General features: G+C 47.9%; 1 protein-coding gene across 3 annotated transcripts in view; it reads right to left on the bottom strand.

The window, feature by feature from the left end:
• The window catches only part of LSAMP (limbic system associated membrane protein), a 1,043,674-nt gene that overhangs the window by 315,268 nt on the left and 709,008 nt on the right, over positions 1 to 19,398 (bottom strand). For 2 of the 3 annotated variants that reach the window (XM_076348926.1, XM_076348944.1), the window contains exon 1: positions 11,026 to 11,525. In XM_076348926.1, the coding sequence (XP_076205041.1) occupies positions 11,026 to 11,180 (155 nt within the window). In that variant the 5' untranslated portion in view covers positions 11,181 to 11,525. Of the gene's footprint in view, positions 1 to 11,025; positions 11,526 to 19,398 lie in introns of those variants that run through there. The other variant, XM_076348934.1, reaches the window with a different exon arrangement.

The raw sequence follows: 19,398 nt of genomic DNA, 5'->3' as shown, positions 1-19,398 counted from the left end.
GCCATCCTTTCTCTCTCAGTGGACAAATCTCTGCAAACACACTCTCCCCTTTCCTTGCTGGCAAGAGACAGCCAAGGATGGCAGTGGAGGGAAGGCAGATGAGGTACAGCATGTGTACAACTCGAAGGCTTTGGGCGCACTCCAAGTCTCAGCAGTAGGTATAATAGCAACAGGCCTAAAGGAGTGGGCCTAGCTGGTGAAGGAGGTAACTCCTTTTCTGTTCCTCATCAGGATGGGATCTCCTATTACTGCTGCCCACATTTAGCACACTCACAGGGGTACTGCCCCCATACGCTGCCCTGAACTGTTTACTGCCCAAAACCATGGCTGCCTTATTGTACCATACAAGTGAGAAAGGCAATCTGACTATGCATACTTCTTTATGCTTTCTTTTTTTTTTAATAAAAATGAGGCCAGTACTACCCAGAGCCTGCCCATATCCGTACCCCCCATCAACAAGTTGATCCATTTCAGACAACCGCCATTAGTGGGAAAGTTGAGGGGAAAGTCACTACGAGGGGGCTGCATTTGCTTAGCTTCTTATCACAAGGTCTGTGGTTCACAGGACATGAAGTCAGCTATTCACGAGGTACTCGCGCGCATAAGGCCTGTCTGAGCACACCCCCATCTCAGTCCCGCCAGGACTGATTTCAATTAAATAGCAGCGTAATCCAAGAAGCAGACAAATATGCCTGTGCGGGTGTATGGCGGGTGCGTGCCAGCAACTGTGTGGATGCGTTCAAAATTTTCCGTGGTGTCTTAAGGGGCTCTAGAAAGCAGCTTACTCCCTCACGTTTGCTTCAGCCCTGACTGCCTCTCTGCGGTGCTGCCAGCCACCCCGAGGGTCAGCGGCATGGTGTAACTGGGTGGTGACAGCAGTGACTGGCTAGGAAAGCTTAGCCAGTGCGTCCAAAAGGGCTTACTTAAAAAGAAGAGGAGTGATCTGCTGTGGCCAGGGTTGAGCGCTGGGGTCTCGAGGTCCCTGTAGGTTCTGCTGCTCAGGGAGCAAAGAGGTGGTGGTGGGAGATGTCCCCATGGCAAGGGAGAAGGGTGTGGGTGCCTGGTAAGCTGTGGGGCTCCAAGGTCCTCACCCCGCAGTCAGGAACGAGAGCCCCACTAAGCGAGGGCACCAGGGTAAGTCTGCAGGGCCAGCCTGGGGAGCTGGAGGCAGGGGACAGAGTCTGCCTGAGAAATGGCAGGGGGCTGTGGAAGGACCGTGCCTGTTCAACCAGCGCACTGAAGGCTAAGGCAGCGGCAGACGGGAAAAGGGGGAAGGCGGGCTGCAGCAGTCCCTCCCCATCTTCTTCCACCAGCTTAAACACCCCCCCCATCCTTTGACTCAAGGGGACTGCTAATAAACCTGCCTGCTCTGAAGGGACAAACAGGCTCCACTGAATCACAGCTCACACATGCCCCGCTTATATGAGGAGGGGGGCTCAGATACTCCTTTCCCCACAAAGCCCCAACAAACAACTGCCTCAGCTGGCGCAGGCTCCCTGCTCTATTGCTGCAGGGAGAGAGACTACAGATTGTATTATATTGTATTTAGCAGAGAGGGGACAATAATTTTTCAGGGAGTAATCACTCCCTGAATCCCACTTTTCTCCAAGCTCAGAGGACACCCCGGAACAGATGGGGGTTTCCTAACATCCCTGTGCTACCTGCAGCACTCAGTAGGGTTGCTACCTTGTAGTGGTGGTGTTTTTCTCCCCTCTTGAGCATTTTCCAATTCCAGCATGCTTATTTATGCCTGTTCCCCACTGTCACATGCTCTCCTTTCTGTTCCCTGACAAGATGAACACGGGGCCTGACCGTGGACAAATTCCTGCTCACTCCTGTTGGGAATCTGGGCTGGGGGTGGGAATGGAGCTCACTATGAAGGGCTGGTGTGAAGGTGGCAGGAGTGAAGGAGTCAGCTAGGCTTTGTCACTGTGGCTCCTTTCCTCCAAAGGAAAAGAAAGAGATAATGATGTTAGAACATTTTAACCTTTCTTTTTCTGAGCTTGATAGGCTTGGCCCGAGGCACCTTTCCTAGCAAAAACAGGCTGCTGTAAGATTGATTCGTTGGGTGCAGAGTTTAAAGGTAATTTTCTCTTGTCACATGCACATAAATTATTGTGGCTCAAGCTGCGATCAGCTCCATGTCTCACTTGTTCGACTGCTTTTATGCCCAGGCTCTGATAAGGGGTTGTAAGAACCACATCCAGTGCTCCCCAAGCAGCATCCTATATAAATACATATCAAGAGCACCACAGGTGTACACACAAAGTTAGTGTCTGGGGGGGGAGGAAGGGGCACATACCTGCAAATCTGTACAGCCAGAGATTTTCAGCTGCAGAAGTTGCAGCTAGAGCCTTGTTTGCTCAGCTATGAACCTGTTTAAAATGTTCTGTCCATGAATGCCAGGGCAAGGAAAACTCATCCACTCAGATTATTCACAAGGGGGAGAGGAAAAAAGATGCACATGCACACACACAAAGGAAGCACAGCTGCAGCCAAAGTGAATTCATTTTTAACATTCATGAAAATATTCACAGAACACTTCAAGGCTATTTGCCTAAATTTTGCTGTTTGGAGTAAACACTTGAGCCAGCACAGGCTATGTGTTCTAGGCGCAATACGGCATCAGGGATTAGGGGTGCCTCCTGGCTCCAGGTCACAGATTCACACTACGTCTCTGAGTACATGTGGCCCCCCTACTGTAAAGCACAGACTCACAGTCTGCCGCTGCATAGTTCCCGACTCTTGGCCCTGTCACAGCCAAAACGACTTTGCAAGTACTTGCGGCCATCGCATTCCCCATCCACCGCAACCTTATGCAACAAAGGCATACGCGCTCTGCCAAATTTAAACACAAAAACAGTGGCAAACAATGGCAGCTCTGGCACGTGCCTGGTCTGGGGGAGCAGACCCCTTTCCTCCCCTCTGCTTCCCCCTCCCTCTCCTCAACTCATCCCCTTCATTGGTTCCTTTCCCTGAGCATCCTATGCAGCTCACACAAGGGAAAATGCTGCAGCACACAAGGGAGACTCAGCTGAAGCCCTGAAGACAAGAGCTGTGTGCGTTGTCTCTTCCTCCTCCATAAATACAGCTGAGACGACGACTGGGTAATTGGCTAAGTGCCTGTCAGCTTAATAACAGAGAGACACAGAGAGAGAGAGAGAGAGAGAGAGAGATTTGTATTTACTATTCAAAGTCATGGATGCTGCCTGCCAGTGGATTTCAACATGGGTTTTGTTTGCACAGCGAGGCATGAAAAGTGAACGGACATGCAGCTCTGAGTCATGGTCTCCCTTGCCCAGCCTCGTGTGAGGGTGGACAACCAGCCTGGGATGGAGGGAGTGAAAAAGCAGAGAGCTGAGGTAGCTGCCATGCAGGTACCATCGGGTTCCTGGTTAGAGTATCCCTGGGTTCCTACACTGGAAAAGCACCATCACCACCCCTGACGAGACACTGTTGCCACTGACACACTAAGTTACACCACATTAGGGGCAACGACAGTGGTGCATCTCCAGCATGGTCAGCCTGACATCTCTGAGAGGGGTGGCTGCAGTGGCTCTGTGAGTGGTGGCTGCACAGCTGTGTGACCACCCCTATTTCGTTTCACAACTGTACAGCACAGGGGTTGGTGCTTGGGGAGCTGGAGCCCTCTTGGCCTTTCCCTCCCCCTTGTAAATCCAGTGCTCTTCTAGGAACCCACCTCTACAGAGAGCACCTGTGAAGAAAAAACACTCAGGCATGTCTCGCCTCTCACAGGAGGGTGGGAGGGTGTATGCGAAGGACAAGCCTCCCTGCTCTTCAGAAGCTTTCACTACTTCCTCTGCCACAGAAATGCAAATTCCAGAGGCGAAAGTGGTTCAGGGACAGGTTCAGTGGTTCCAGGCTACTGGAAAGGGACAGTATTGGCCAGATCTACCGCAGTGTTAACCACTGAGCCTCAGAAGAGGAAGATGCAATATTCTGTTTGCTTGCTGCCTTTTTCTTTCACAGCTGTAGCAACTGAGGCACAGTGAAGCGAAGGACGCTTCCAGCATCAGTGATGGTTACCGAGGCCCAGGAGTCAGAAGTCACACAGATCTCCAAGCAAGCAGTCTGTTATCCCGCCCATTGGGCAGCGCTGACTCTCACTGATACAATGCTTGCAACTGTACGAAGTATATGAACATGTGTACAACCGCACACAAGAAAACATTTTCCATTTTTAAACAGGAACAAACGTAGGGAAAGACCCGTTTGCACACAAGCAAGCACGCACCCCCCAAACCTCATGCAGATGTGTTATTGCAAAGTATCTGTTGAAATCCTGCCCAGTCTGAATTCCATCAAGTTAGCTCTGACTGAAAAAGCCCAACCCCAGTGAAATCAATAGAGCTGCGGCAGGGCTATTTCTCCTCTCTTTGCACGGGGCCGAGCACATTGGGGCACTATGGGGTCACAGCTGGCCTCTCCCACACAACTGAGTTGCTCCTAATAAAAATCTGCAGAAATATACATGCACAGGGGAGACTGGCTGTTCAGATTATTTTGAAATAGCTGTTTTCTAGGCAGAGGTGAAACTCATCATTATTACTTCCCATTATTTACCATAAAACCAGACATGTTAGATGTGCCTGAAGCCTGAAGCAAATGCTTTGGTGTCAGATTCAGGTGAAAATCACATTCGTTTCTTCTTCAGTGAGAGAAGAGTAAAAGAAAACTCAGTAAATTCCTGACTTCACCTTTGTGCCCTCCATTGCACTTACTTCAGCAGAGCACAAGTTCACGCAAGCCAGAGTGAATTTTGATGGACAACAAAACTAGGTACCTTCAATGAAAATGGCTATATTCAGCCTCACAGTAAGTCTGTTGAAGCTCTGCTGCTGCATCAGCAGTGAGCTGTGGCCCTGCAGCTCTGTCAGAATCAGATACCTGTGGGTCTGGATATAAAGGGCAGATACGTGTAATATATATTTTGAAAACTTATAGTTATGAGATGGCAAATTCCAGTAACTATGAGCTATTTTAAGACTAGGTCTTTCCTCATGACCTGCTGGGGAGGGGAGCGGAGTGGAAGAGGTACCGACTCTGAGACACTCCAGGTAACATGTACTACTATATAAATTTCAATGCCAACTAAGTAGGAAAACATACGGTACTTAGCTGCAAACTGAAGTGTGTGTGCAGACTCAGGGGAGGAGGTTAACGCCATACAGTCTGATACTGTCCCTCCTCCTCCATCTTTCTGAATGCAAATTATACATACAGTGTTATTAAACATACATAATTTCACCAAAGAAAGAGCCTTTCCTTTTCTAATTTCCATTCCACCTTTGCTTGTGATGGGTTAGTCCCACTTTGCAGAAAACACAGTATCACAAAGGCCCTGCTCACCACTGGGCACACCATATATAAATACTGTGTGCATACATGTGTGTGTATAAGGAGAGATGCTAATCACCAGCCTCTGACCATATACATACTGCAATTTCCTTTACCATATGTGTGCACACACACTCACATATCTATGTATACATGTATGCCTTCATATGATGGCACCATCTGCTGCCAGACCTGGAAGTTTTGCAACATCTTCTGTTACTACATTTATACATTTCTTTTTATATATATATATTTTTTTAAAAGGAACGTATCAGCAGAGTACAGCCCCTTTTGCACAGATCCCCACAGACCCTCTCGACACATGCATGCTAGATTTGATAATGAAGACTTTGCATATACTGGAGAAAAAGAAGAGCATTTGGGTCTTGTAGTCAAAATACCAGCGCAGATGAGGACGTACTATGAAAACCTTGTTTGCCACATTTGCTGGGTTGTTGCATGGCTGAGCCGAAAGGTAACCTAAGCTAATGGATAGGTCGCTAGGCTGGGTGCGCCCGAGCCCTGCTGTGCAACCCTGGGTGAGTCCCCTCACCTCCAGGCGCCTCCTGCCCACCCCCAGCCTCTCTCTGTCCCAGCTAATAGCCTGCACGCCCTGCGGAAGAGGGGATCTCTCTTACTCTGTGCTCGCGTGGCACTTAATACAAAGGGTGCCTCAACTTAGTGGTGGCCTTTAAGTGCCACAACAATACTACTAATAATCAAGGTTACAATTTTACTGCCAAGGCTGTATTATTATGTAGCATTATACCTTTGAACGTGCCTATTCTCATTTCTAGCAAACGGCTCAGCTCAGTGCTCCCTGTTATAAATCATATGCTAATTATAAATGTAATCTGAACAGCTTTTACTTTTCTTTTAAAATGACTGTATAGGGCATAAACTTTGTTGTAATGCTGTGTTGCTACTTTGCCTGAGGTGCCTTTGTCCTCTAGCATAGCTCCACATGTAGAATATCAGCAAAATACTGGGAGGCCAAGAACAGAGTTTGCATAAATTGCTTATATTGCAGGATTACACCAACAGCACTACCATTACTGCTGGTAATTTGATTCTAGCCCATCCTTTGACACATGTAACTTGAGCTAAGTACCCATTAGGATGGAAGTTCCTAAACGTGCTATCATCCTGAAACTTCATATTATTTAAAGATACCTGGTAAAAATGGAAATTGCACACTCACATAAATGTTGGTTTTCATCAGTGCATCAGCATCAGATTGATTTAATTCTTGATGAAAAGTTGATGCTTGGAAAAACTCAAGAACAATGAGCCAAATTCTGGCCTTGGCGAGATCCCAGTTCTCCAATGGGCTGAGCATCACCTGAGCAGCTCTCAGCAGCTTAAGCCCTGTATGAGTCACTTGTACCTCTTTATCAGCAGTCCCTGGGAATCTGCCCCAAAGACAAATGCAGTATTTCTGGCAGTGCCCTTGGGCTTTGGTGGATTTGTACTGGTATTGCTGAGCGGATGGGGGGGATGTGCCCCATTTTGGTTCCAGCTAGTGACAAGCTCCATTTCAGAAGTCATTAAAGGCCAAATCTGCCCTTGTGCCAGGACTACTAAAAGCCCCGGGCAACCTGCGAGTCCCACTGACGCCCTCAGAATAGTGCTTTAAAGGCACTTTGGGGTGAGCTGCTGTGATGGTTCCTGAGAGAGCTGAGCTTTCCCCTGACAGGCTGTACAGGTACCTGATCCCACAGCATGGACTCCATTGCCATTTTGCTTCCAACCCATCTTAAGGGCCAAACATGACAGAGGCACAGTTCCCTCCCTCCCCAGTTTGCAGTAGCTGCCCTTCGCTACTGCACATCCCGCTTAGCCAACGTCCTGTCCTCCGATTTCTCATCCCCTCCCTAGACTGAAAGTGCGTAACAAAGCACAGGATCCCTGCCTTTGCTCACCCAACACTTGCAGAGAAAATGAGGTGGGAGGGGATGCTGGGGGCAGGTAAACAGAAAGAAGATTTGGGGTTGGGGCTTGTTTTTCTTTTCCCATTTTAATTAGTTTTGGGGGATATTTTGTGTGTTTGTTGTTTGGAGATTCTTTTTTTCCTAACATCAAGCAGGGAAGTTGCATACAAAACCTGACAACCTCATGACTGATCTTGCAAGCAAAACATTGGCAGGAATTGTAGCACACAGTTCCCTCTCAATACTCAAAATAAGGTTCAGTGTCCTCCTTTACTCACTGAAGACAGAGTTAAAAAAATGAAACCAAGTCTGACAGGCTTTCTGATATACAGTGTCATCTTTGAAACATCCTGCTCTCTTTTCTTGGTTGTAGCTGGCCGAACACCAGAAGCTCTGCTCAGCCCTTCTGACCTGTTGCAACTTTCAGACCCCTCCTCCCTTTTCAGCCTTGCTCTAAGGAACAGATCATTACCCTTTTCCCTGTGGATAGTTTATCACAAGCTATTTTTATTCTCTCCCTCTGCAATTCCCTAACTTCCCCATGCCAAATATTCACTAAAAGTCATCAACCTTCACCAAGGCCAACAAATGAATCAAACCTGCTGCCAGGTCATTTAGGAGATGAGCCAGTATAGAGTTAGGAACATTTTTTGGAAGTCCATAGCAAGAGAATATTTAAATGCCATAGCTTTAAAAAGTCATATCCAAACTTCCCAGCATAATTCTATTCTGAGTAACAAGCTGTAGATGAAGCTCCAGAGGAGTGGCTTCCTTTAGGAACATTAGGGCTTATCATAAACTATTTTTTTCCACTTCATAGAACAGTCCACCAACCCATTCTTCCACTTACAAGTGTAACACTATATACAAATGTATAAGGCCCCAAAGGAGAAGAATCATTCAGAATACCCTGTCCTTGATGCTTTGCTGAATTATTTGCACCACAATTTACATGAACAAAATGTTTTTAGTTATATTATCACTATGTACATTGCTTTTAATTCTTTCCAACTGCATATCATTTTTTCTCCCTCCTACATTTTCATTTCCCTTCAAGCTACAGGATGGAGCTACTGGGCACCGGTAAACCGCCGCTGCATGCTTCCTCTTCCCTCTGAAGCAGATGCATAGCAAAGATAAGTGATATGATCTCCGTGTAGAAATCTCTTACCTATCTCTCTGTGGAGGTAAAGACCTGCTCTGAGCACAGTTAGTATAGATCATCTAATGGTTTTCCCCACCTAGCTCTTCCCCTTGCTTTGTCACTAGCGGATCTATAGGCAGGGAGAGCGAGATGCTGGGAGTTTTTCAAACACAAGGCTGTCTTAAAGTGAGTTACGTTTTGGAGGGGCAGGGAAAACAGTGAGGGGGAAGCTAGCAAACCAATCCTTGCTTTGAAACTGAGGGAATGAAATGTCATCCTGGAGGACCTAAAGTGTCCAGGACAGAGGGAAATCTCGCCCCTTCCAGCCTCATACGGCAGTCCCATCTCCCAGCACGGCCTGGCTTCTGCCTTTCCTCTGAAGGAGGGACTGAAACATGTCAGAAACCTGGGGCTGGTCCCAGGGAAATGGAGGGGAGACAGCTGCTTTTCCTAGGAAACATGAAAAGCATACAGCCAGCCAGATCTGCTTAAAGAGCTTAGGAAGGCAGCTGAGGGAGGGAAAGCCTGTGCACCGGCCACAGTCACTTCTGACAGAAATGCAGCCTGCCAGGAATACCGTATTGCTCGGAGCAAGCAGTTGCATGGCCGGGTGGCATGCCGCTCCTGCGAACCGTGTCACCTGGCACACATCTGGATCACCTCACTCAGGTGATCAGAAACTATCTTAGTTTCTTTCCTATATCAGAAAATATCTTAGTGCCTGACATAACACTGGTAAGCCACACACTCCACACACAAACACCAAAACCACTCTCCCATGCAGCCCAGTTGAGCTTGCTCACAAACGCTTTACACGCAGCACATGCAGGCACCATCTCCACCATCCACTCAGCCCTCTCTGCTGCAAATGCAGCTTTAGCACACAGCATCTAGATAAACTCAAAAGCTCCAAGGTTAAGTGGGAAATAGAAATCCGGTGGCCCCTGGCTGGGCAAGTGAGCTCAATGTCTTGTCTGCTGCTGTATGTACCAAACATACGCCAGCAAACATCTGCCTGAGCAGCCCCTCCAAAATGAATGACTGATGGAAGTGATTTGCCTTTAAAAATGGAACGAGTCAGCTAGGAGTCCCGCTAGAAAAGGGTTAATGGGATATATGAATTGCTAGTGAGTGGAAGGGAGAGGAGAGGAGCCGGGAGTCTGAGGCAACACCCCTTGTTAGGTGTTTACCATGTCACATCTAAACCCCTTCCACCGCATATGCAAGGCAGATGAATTACTCTGTAAATCCTATTACTCCGTGTGGATAAATCTTACGTGTGAGTTAACAAGTCTGGAGAGCTGGGGAATAGAAGCTGCTGAACGGATATTCCAGGATCAAAACAACCCAGCACACGGGAGCTGAGAGAAGCGATACGTGTACACACACACCCCCCTCCCTCTTCTAGCATCCTTCTTCCCTGATCCCATCTTGCTAGCTCACATACCCCTCTATCATTAAATGGGAGGGATGCAGGACACAGGGGATCATGTAGCAGACCATTTGGTGACATCTAGCAGGATTTATTTCAGAGAAAGAGAAAGAAAACTTTGCTGCTGCTGTTAGCTTTGTTAGGGAATTGCTCCCTTGATGCTTCAGGGTTTGTGCACTATCAGCTCCTCATACAGATTACAGACTTATTTTAAATTACGTCCAGTAGTTTTATAGCCGTAATACACAGTGCGTGCACACACTCACACGCACAGAATTTTCCTTCAGTAGGGAAGTTACTGCAGGTAAGTTGAGCAAGGCAGAATTTGAAGAAGAAACCCACAGGAAAAAGATGACTGCGTTTCAGCTATTTGGGACACTCCTAACTGAAAGCCCAAGTAGCCTCAGAACTACCTTTAGAAAACCTGCATGACGAATACAGAAATGCAACACTCGATACTGCCTGTGAACAAGGCTTCATGTGCAAAGACACCCCCTCATCACAACCACTCAGACACGAAGGCACAGCATACACCCATTTACTTAGCCCTGCAAAGAAACCAACACAGCGAACGAGATACAAGCTTCCTAAATGTCGGAGCTCTTACACCATCTTTTCTCCAGCCTTTTCAACTACTGTATCCATCTCCCCTCCCTACAGGGCAGATAAATAAATAAATAAAATTAAAAGCCAGAGTTTCCCAGAAGAACTTGCCCAAGAGTTCTGGCAGCACCAGGAATAAAGTTTTTGCATAGGTACAAAAAGAAGTATGGGAAGATCAATGGAACATCTGGCAAGCACAGCTGGATCCCTTTTCGATTTCTCTATTGATACTGCAGGGCTGCTAGAAAATGCACGTTCACGAGAGCTGGCTAACACAAACAGATCTTTCCCACTGAAATTCTTTTGATCCAGAGCACTACATAGAGGAGAGTGGTGGCAAGAGGTTTTCAAAAGCTCTGCAATTTTTTTTTATATTAAAGCACAAACATGCAGAGCTTGTTTGTAGCAGCTGCTGCTACTGCAGTTCGAGAGGTAAAATAACACACACTCTCACAGAGACATACAGACGCAAATCTGTATCGCATCACATGTATACATTGCATACACAGAAATATAGATACACACATAGAAAAGGAAAAGTTGGCAAAATGCCCTACCTGAGGATGGCTGTGTCCCCCTGCCTCACGGTGATGTTATCGGTACCTCGGGTAAAATCCACGCTGCGGACTGGCAGCCCTGTAGGGAGAAGGCAAAGCAATCTCAGTAGGACCAGCGGTAATTGTTTCCGATCAGGCTGAGCCCTTGCTACCATGGCTGGTCTCGTCGAGTTTCACTGCCTGTACTTGTCTCTCTCTCTGCGTGTGTATGTGGGTAGACAGATGTAGAAAGAAAAACAATAACAATAATAATAATAATGTACAACTCTTGCTCTGATCGACAGCCCCAGAAAGGGGAGGTGATTTCACAGTCCTTCTTAGCTGCCACTTTCTCTTGCTTTTTTCAGTCTCTTGCTGGTTTCTTCCCCCCCCCTTTTCTTTTTTTAAGGCTTTCCAAAAAAAGTCTTAGCACAACCTTCAATTAAAAAAGGAAAAAAAGAAATTAAAAAACAAGAGGAAAAAGTCAGGTAACAAAATAATTAAAAAACAATAATAATTAAATCGACCCGTTTGGAGTGATGGAGAGAGGTAAAAAAAGGAAAAGGAACAAGACGAGTCCTGTGCCGCCGGGCTGCGCGAGTGGATGGTCCTGCTCCAGTGCGCGGCTGTGCAGCCTCCCAGCCCCGAGCTCCCTTCCTAACCCACTTTCCCAGGCGGAGCGAGGGAGGGAGAGAGGAGGGAGGAGGGAGGGAGGGAGCCTCACTCGTGAGACGGCAGCTCGGCACCACGGCGGCGGCGAGCGCGGGAGGGGACCTGCGAGCGGCGCTTCCCGTCCCTCTCCCGGGGGCGCAGCCCGCCCCGCGGCCCCCCCCCGCCCTCGCCGGGGAGCGGGGCTGCCCCGGGCTGCCCGGGAAACGGCTCCGGCGGCGGCCCGGCCGGGCCTTCGGGAGTCGGACAGCGGCTGGGAAGGGGAGGGCGGGGGGCACTGCAGCAGGGAGAGGGGGCACGGGAAGGGAAGAGGGCTGGAGGGCAGAGGGGGGAAGCCCGGAGGGAGAGGCAGAGAGGGAAGGGAATGGGAAAGGAAGAGGGGGCTGGAGAAAGAAGGATGGGGGAAAGAGGGAGAAAGGGAGTGCGAGCGGGGAACTGGAAGCAGAGGCAGAGCGGGAAGCAGAGAGGAAAAGGCAGGAGCAGCCGGGAGGCACCGGGAGCGGAGCAGAGAGGATGGTGGAAGATACGGCCAAAATTCACTAGAGAAAATACTGCGGGAAGGGCGCGGGGTGGGGGGGCAAAGAAGCTGTGGCCAAAAGTGCGAACAACTTGGCTTTGCGGCCCAAAGCCACAAGCTAGCTGATTTACAGAGCAGCATTCTTTGCAACTGCCTCTGCAGCCTCAAACCTTGCTTTCCCCCCCCTCAGACTTTCCTCTCACCAGATAAATAGTTGTACACCCCTCCCTCCGCCTCCCTCCCACCTCTCTCCACTCGGCCCTTCCCGCCCCCCACCTCCTTTCCCAGCCTTTGAGGGATGGACCGGAGACAATGCTGGTATTGAGCTGCCCGCAGTGTGAATACTCGGCCTGTCCTCCCCGACTGCCAGCGCCCGCAGCTGAGCCCCGAGCCCGGCAGCAGCGCTGCTCACCCGGGAACGCTCCCACAGCTCACGCACCATCCCCGGCACCGTCGCAAGAGAAGGTAGATTAAATTAATGGAGAGGAATAAGCCCTATGTTTTACTGCGGATGCCTGCCTGCCATTCCCCCAGCCCGCTCTCCTCTGCTGGAGGGGATGAGGAGAGCTGCTCCCAGGGACGTTTCGCTAGCATAACCCTTCCGTGGCCAAAGCACAGCGGGGCAGGGAGGGGGAAGCAAAGAGGGAAGAGGTGGTTCGAGGGGGGTCCAGAGAAGCGGGTGCAAGAAAAGCTGAGGGAAACTCCGCTGTGAGCTGCTGTCCTGCACGGCCACAGTGCTGCTGCATGCCTGTGCAGGAAGGGAAAAAACAGGTCTTGTGTGCTGCCTCCTGGAGCCTTATGGGGATACAGTGGACCCAAACTGGAGAGACATAAGGAATGGCTCTGTGTCATACAAATGGCTGCATGGGATCAGATCAAAGGTCCCTCTAACCCTGCGTCCTGTCTTGGAGCACAGCCTAAAGCCAATGCCTAGGGCAGAGCACAAGCACAAGGCAAGCGTGCAATGGTACTGCCCCAGAGCACTTCTCTAGTTTCCCGTGATTTGTGGCTAAGGCATGTACCCAGCCAGTGGCAGTGTCTTTGTAGTTAATGGCCCTCGACTGATTTTCTTCTTCCAGGAATGCATCCAGTTGCTTTCTGAACCCCTAGAAACTGGCCCCTGCAGCCTCGGTATGGAAAGGCCATGCTGTCTATGAGTACTTAAACAATCCCTGCATGTGTTAAAGGCCCACAAATTAAGGGCTAAGGTCATGACACCACTGCTCCAGTGCCACGCATGCAGCGGCAAAAGAGATGATTGCTTTGTATTCAAGCCAAGGAGTGAGCCGACTCAGACATTTCCCCTGCAGGAGACTTGACGCAGATGGCACCAGAGAAGTGGAGCAACGAGAAGGAGCTAGGGGGTTAATCCACACACTGGATGTTCCCAAGCTCCTGCAGAGAGAGATTTCACCTGACAAGGATATTGCTCTGAAGAAGACCATGCTGCTAATAGACTAGCAGCCACTGCTCTAGGGCGACAGACAGCACAAGGGACAGAGAGATGCCATCAGGCTGCTGGCGTCTCAGGCGATGGGCATCACCAAAAGGAAACCTCTGCACTCTTGTGACAGAGTTTGAGTACAGCTGAAAGACCCGGTCCCATATGAAGTTACCAATGATAAAAACACACCCCTCTTGCAAGTCAGAGCGTTGCATGGATCCTTTTTACAACGGTCTCCCACATATGTTTCATCTACATTTAATAAGAGCTATTGTATGTTAATTAAATGCCAGTGGAGTAAGGAAAACATATTTGTCAAAGATTAACTATTATGCAATGCAAGAAGCATCTGCCACCCAACTGCTAGAGCTCACTAAATATTTCCTTATCTCAGAGTATTTACTTAGGAGGCAATAACTATCCAGTTAAATCTAAATTTAATGCTTAGTTAAATATAGTTCATGGAAAGCGGCACCAATATGTTTTATACAGGGAACGACAGAGGGGGTTTCAGGGAGGGAAAACGAAGGAATCCTGTCCCCATACTCCGGTAACATCCTGACTCAAGGTGGGACTGCACGTGGCTGTGCCTCCCTACAAAGTGGGGAGTGTCACAGCAGACCCGGAGGCCCCTCTCTGCTGAGATGGAAGTACAGGGGAAGTCTTCATCTTCTTACACATTTATACAATCCTCATTAGAATGACCATAGCATAACTATTTAATAATAATCATCATAATAAACAGAGAGACGAGGAAGAAATTCCCTTGAGGGTCTCGTAGACCTTGGGAAAAACAAAACAAAAACAAAACCTAAAGCTGATACATCTTATTTGCTTTTAGAAGCGTACAGAAGCAAAAGGAAGGGGTTGCCTGGGTATAAAAGGCCAAACAAGCAGAAATCACACAAATCCTAGGAGAGCGCTTCATGAGTAAAATAAATAATGTTATTTTTGTACATGTTCCCAGAAGAAATAACTCTCTGGACCAATCTCCCCCTGCTGGAAGCAGATAACGAAACAGCAGGTCTGCTTTCTAACTTTGTACGTTCTAAAGACTTGAGGAAAAATTCAGGTAAACAGTCAGAGTGCAGACGTCACAAATCCATACTGCCATCTTTAACGCCATTTCCCAATACTCCCAGTAGGTGCAGGACTGGCAGGGCCAGCCTGACTGAACAAATTTTGTCACTATGCAGTTCAGGAATGGATGGGGCAGCATGACCCCAGCCCTACAGGTACCACATCACCCTCCTCCTACATAAAACACTTACAACCTGTTCAAAGGGAACATGGCCTAGAGCAACACCCTTTGATGAGCGCAGGCTGTACGGCACCACCAAAGAAACACTTGGATGACAGGTTTAGGAAGGTGTCTGTGTGTCCACACTGTGGGTACGGGATGGCTCTGCGTGCAAGCTGGAAGGAAAAAGGCAGCACAAGCAGACACAGCCTGTCTCACCTTACTCTCCCTGGCTTTGAGGGAAATGTGCTAAAGACATCACAGCCTAGGTGTCTAAGCTGGCCAAAGGAGACACCCTCCATGCTGGCCCTGGGTAGGCAGCCTCCACTGAAACATGTGGTGCTGAGATGCTCTGGGACTGGTACTCAGGTCACCTCTGCCTACCTGTGTGGCAGCTCAGTTTTAGAGATACTCAGGGACTGACATTGTGAAAGCCTGAAGTGCCATCTGCTTTTCATGGAGAGCCAACAGAAGCTTAAAGCATGGACTCTGGCCACAAATAGGCATGGGTTTTTTGCATTTGAGGTGGCTAAAAGCAAAGAGCAATCCATGGAAACTTCACGCAATGCCAACTGCAACAGCCATCTGTATGATGTGGATGACTGCCCTCTAGGAGCTGAAATGAGGCTCATCAGCTCACACACACCACAAACTGGCAACTGTTGTCACTTGACTTTCATTCACTACCAACGACACCAAAACTGGTGACTTGTTCCCAAATCTCACTGGAATCAGGGAAAAGACATTTCTGAAAAATACAAGAGAACTGCTCACACAAGTCTCCAGACTCTCATGACCCACATGATTCTTTTTAAGGGGACCTGCTCTGCCAGCAGAGTCCAAGCATCTAGGGACGTTATTCAGGGTATCTGCAATGATGAGTGAAAACGTATGATGTTTTGTGAGCTATAACGTGTTTAGTCAAGATACACTGCTGTACTCAGCAGCAGAGGCTGCTCAAAGCTTCTCAGCCATGCAGAGAAAATGCAATTTTGTTGCATTGGCAGAGGAGTTACAGAGAGGAACAGGGAAGAGCTAAAGGGGTTTCAGCACCTGGGGAGGAAGATTAAGGGACTGTGGCAGGGGTGTGGTGATCTCTCCTTCCTCTCTTCCTTCCTCTGCCTGCAGCTCTTACATGCACACATTTCTGCCCTGCTGTGCAAGGGCAGTATCCCACTCCATTTTATTAAGCAGCTACATTTCACTCTCCTTTGGTTCCTGGGATTCAAGGAGTCACAGGGCAAGGAGGGAGAAAAGGCAGGGAGGGAGAAAAGGCAGGGCTAGGAGAGAGGTGGAAAATCCTTTGAATGCAGCAGGTGCCTCTACAGGCAAATTGAAGAGGAGGTGGGCTTTCAGTGGTAAATGCCCTTCTCCTCAGACTCAAAGAGAGAGGTCACATAGGCCATACTCTGCCCATTCCTTCAGCTACACCTGCCTGATAAAGTGGCCTCCGTCTATACCAGACCAGAGTCTGCTGGAAAGAGTGGAGAAATAATTTCCATGAGACAACTGAAAAGAAGAAAGTCTGCTAAGGACAGGATGCTGTCTACCAAACTTGATCCTGTGCTGACTGGAACATCGATGCCAGTTATTCATATTCCCAAGGCACTTACGGAGGACAGATTATAGGGTAAAATTCTGCAGCGTGAGAAAAATATGTATATGATGGCTCTAATACTAGAAGTAACCATTCCAGTATGTGCTTTACGAAAGACATGTTTTTTATGAATATTTTGCAAGTCTATAAATTAAACTGGCTTTTGATGCTGAAAATCACAGCCAGCTTAGGCCTGAGACTCACATCCAGACACGTACTGCAACAAGACCAAGCTTCCTCTGAAGTAAGAACCTCATTAGGTAGAAGGATTTATTGCACTGAGAGCACTCAAATAGGTTGTAACTGTGGATGGCAACATGCATGCACAACACCTCTTTCTCAGTGCGGTCACTGAGCTGTAACAGAACTTCCCTCCTGTACAAGAACAACAGCTGATTTTCACCAGTTTGTAACCTTGTTACTATGCCATCGATCTGGCTTCACAATTGATCAACTTGGTGTGGACAATTTAGAGGCCAAGGGCCAAGTTCTCAATTGCTGTAAGCTGACATAACACCACCACTGTCAAAAGAGCTATGCTGATTTCCACCAGCTAAACACGAGGCCTTGAGTTTTGAAGTTCATCTACTCCTGTACTGCGTGGGTAGAAAACTGCCATATCACCTTTGAAAGAGGAAACCTTGTTCAACTGGATAAAGAGATTTTGTGCTCAGACTTTTCTGAAAGTTTCACCTTTAGTTAAAGACCAAATCTGAAGCTTGGGCAAGAGGAAAACAGCAGCCTGAAGATGCCTTTTAACATCAGGATATGACCAAGTGGGATTAAAGAATTAGCACTGCAATTTGTTTGTGGCCTTAATTACTGGTTGCTACCACAGCAAGTGCTTGTAGAACTACAAAGTCATTGGCAATAGGTCCTTCCTACTTCAGAGGAACAAGAAACAGAGAGCACTTCCCTTTTGTTAAAACAAAAGTTGCCCTTCTGGCCTTACAAATACAACAAGCATAAAAGCAATCAGTAGTATCAAGAGCATGGGGCTGCCTTTCCCTGAAATACCACGTATCATTAGCGACTTCCTTACAGACACCTCAGAACTGGGCTCTGCAGCTGCTGTTTGTCAGAGGGTATCAAATCACTTCAAAACCATGGGAGGCCATGCTGCTCAGCGACTGCTGCTGCATGGCAGGGAGCCAAGCTGCCTGCCATCTCCCAGCTGAGTCAGCCACCCCGGTGGGAAACCGCATGACCTGTTCTCCCAAGGAAGGCCGGCTCATGGTGTCGGAAGTAGGGAAAGAGCTGATCCCAGTTCTGATGTTTCTCATGGGGATAAGGTATTATGTTGACCTGTATTTTCAAACGTGGCTATGGGAGTTAGGCATGCAAATCTAGACAAGCAGTCCATACCTCCCACTGAGGACAGCTTCAATATGTCTTTTCTTTTTATATTTGGGAGTGAAATCATTGCTTCACCACTGTCAAGTAACACTTGATGAGTCAGGCGGAGCCAGGGTTCAACCCTACAGGTCTTTAAATAATTCACTTTCCATAGGAAGGCAATAGCTCTGTCTGCTTAGGCCTACTATCCCCCCCAAACTTTCCTCCCAATGCTGGTGAATATTTACAGCCCTTAGCACAAGTACTTAGGATTGACTTCACAGAAGGAGGCTAGAGTAGTTAACAGTCCCTTCCCAACACACAAGCAGAAGGATGACCCAGAGGTTGGGATGTTCTAGGAGGACTTGGGAGATATCCAGTCCCAACTTCCTCAGTGAATTTGGGTAAATCACTTAATGAGGCATTCACAAAGGCATAAAAAGCTAATCTCCCTAGGCTCCCTCTGCCCTTAGAGAGATAATCTTCTCTTGAGGGCACTTCAGAGCAGACGCCTAATTTAACCGTTTAAAATTGTCCTGTCTCTCAGGGCATGTCAAAGTTTCCAGCTACATAGCGGAGATCCTATCATAGCCTTAGCTTCCAGCAGTATTCAAAGGTTGAAGCACCAAAGACTGTAAGGTGATCTGACAATACAATACAGAAAGTCCCTGCAAGACAATCTACAGAACACGCCAGGCATGATCTATTCCTAACATACTCATTAACAGGCCCCAAAACGACTGTCTGGCAGTTGCAAGGGATGTTATGATCGCTGCAGACAGGAATCCTATACAACTAAGAGATGGTCAAACCCGTTCTGCTGAGCCTTGCTGTATATTCGATGACCTGCTCCAGCGTGGAGTTCTCAACACAATGCTAATGGATGAGAATACTGACAGTGATGACTCAGAAGAGCGCTCCGAAGTCTTGCTGAAATGATACATGGTACGCATTCATCATCACCAGAGGATTAATTTTATTGTGAAGAATAGTGCAGCAGGCTATCGTGCTGTGCATTTTCTTGTCCATTACAGAAGCTCCCGCATAGCTTTTATGAAACTTAAACTGAGGCCTTCAGCGAGACAAGAAAGATTCTCAAGATTTGTGATGCTATCAGGAGACCAGACAGTGTCAGAAAGCCTCACACGCAACAAGCTGAGAGAGAAATTTGTATGCAGAAATTTGGAGAAGGGTCCCTTTGAAACTATGACCTGCCTGAATTCAAGCTTCTGAAAACACTTCCAATCATTTCACTGCACTCAGGTCTGAAAATGAGGAAGACTCATCTTTAACATGTCCAGATTTTCAAGATGACAAGCCAGGAGAACTGTCCCACAGACACAGGCTCAGTTAATACCATTCTTACAGGCTACAGGTCAGGGACGTCTGCATCAGCATTTGGAGTTAGTGCCTGCCTACTCTTTCAACATATACTTTATAATGTTTCAGCTTTTCTTTTCCTCTTTCCCACACTACTTCTCTGCTCCTTTCTCCAATCTCCTCACCCTGGTATTTTCAAGTTTCTCTCCTTTTCTTAGGTTGCTCCCATGCCCTGTTTCTCTCAGGCCCAGTCAATATTAATACATTTTAAA

Source organism: Aptenodytes patagonicus, chromosome 1, assembly GCF_965638725.1.
Source record: "Aptenodytes patagonicus chromosome 1, bAptPat1.pri.cur, whole genome shotgun sequence".
NCBI classification, from domain to species: domain Eukaryota; kingdom Metazoa; phylum Chordata; class Aves; order Sphenisciformes; family Spheniscidae; genus Aptenodytes; species Aptenodytes patagonicus.
Note: the sequence above shows the minus strand (reverse complement) of the source record. Positions and strands in the feature narration are given on the sequence as shown.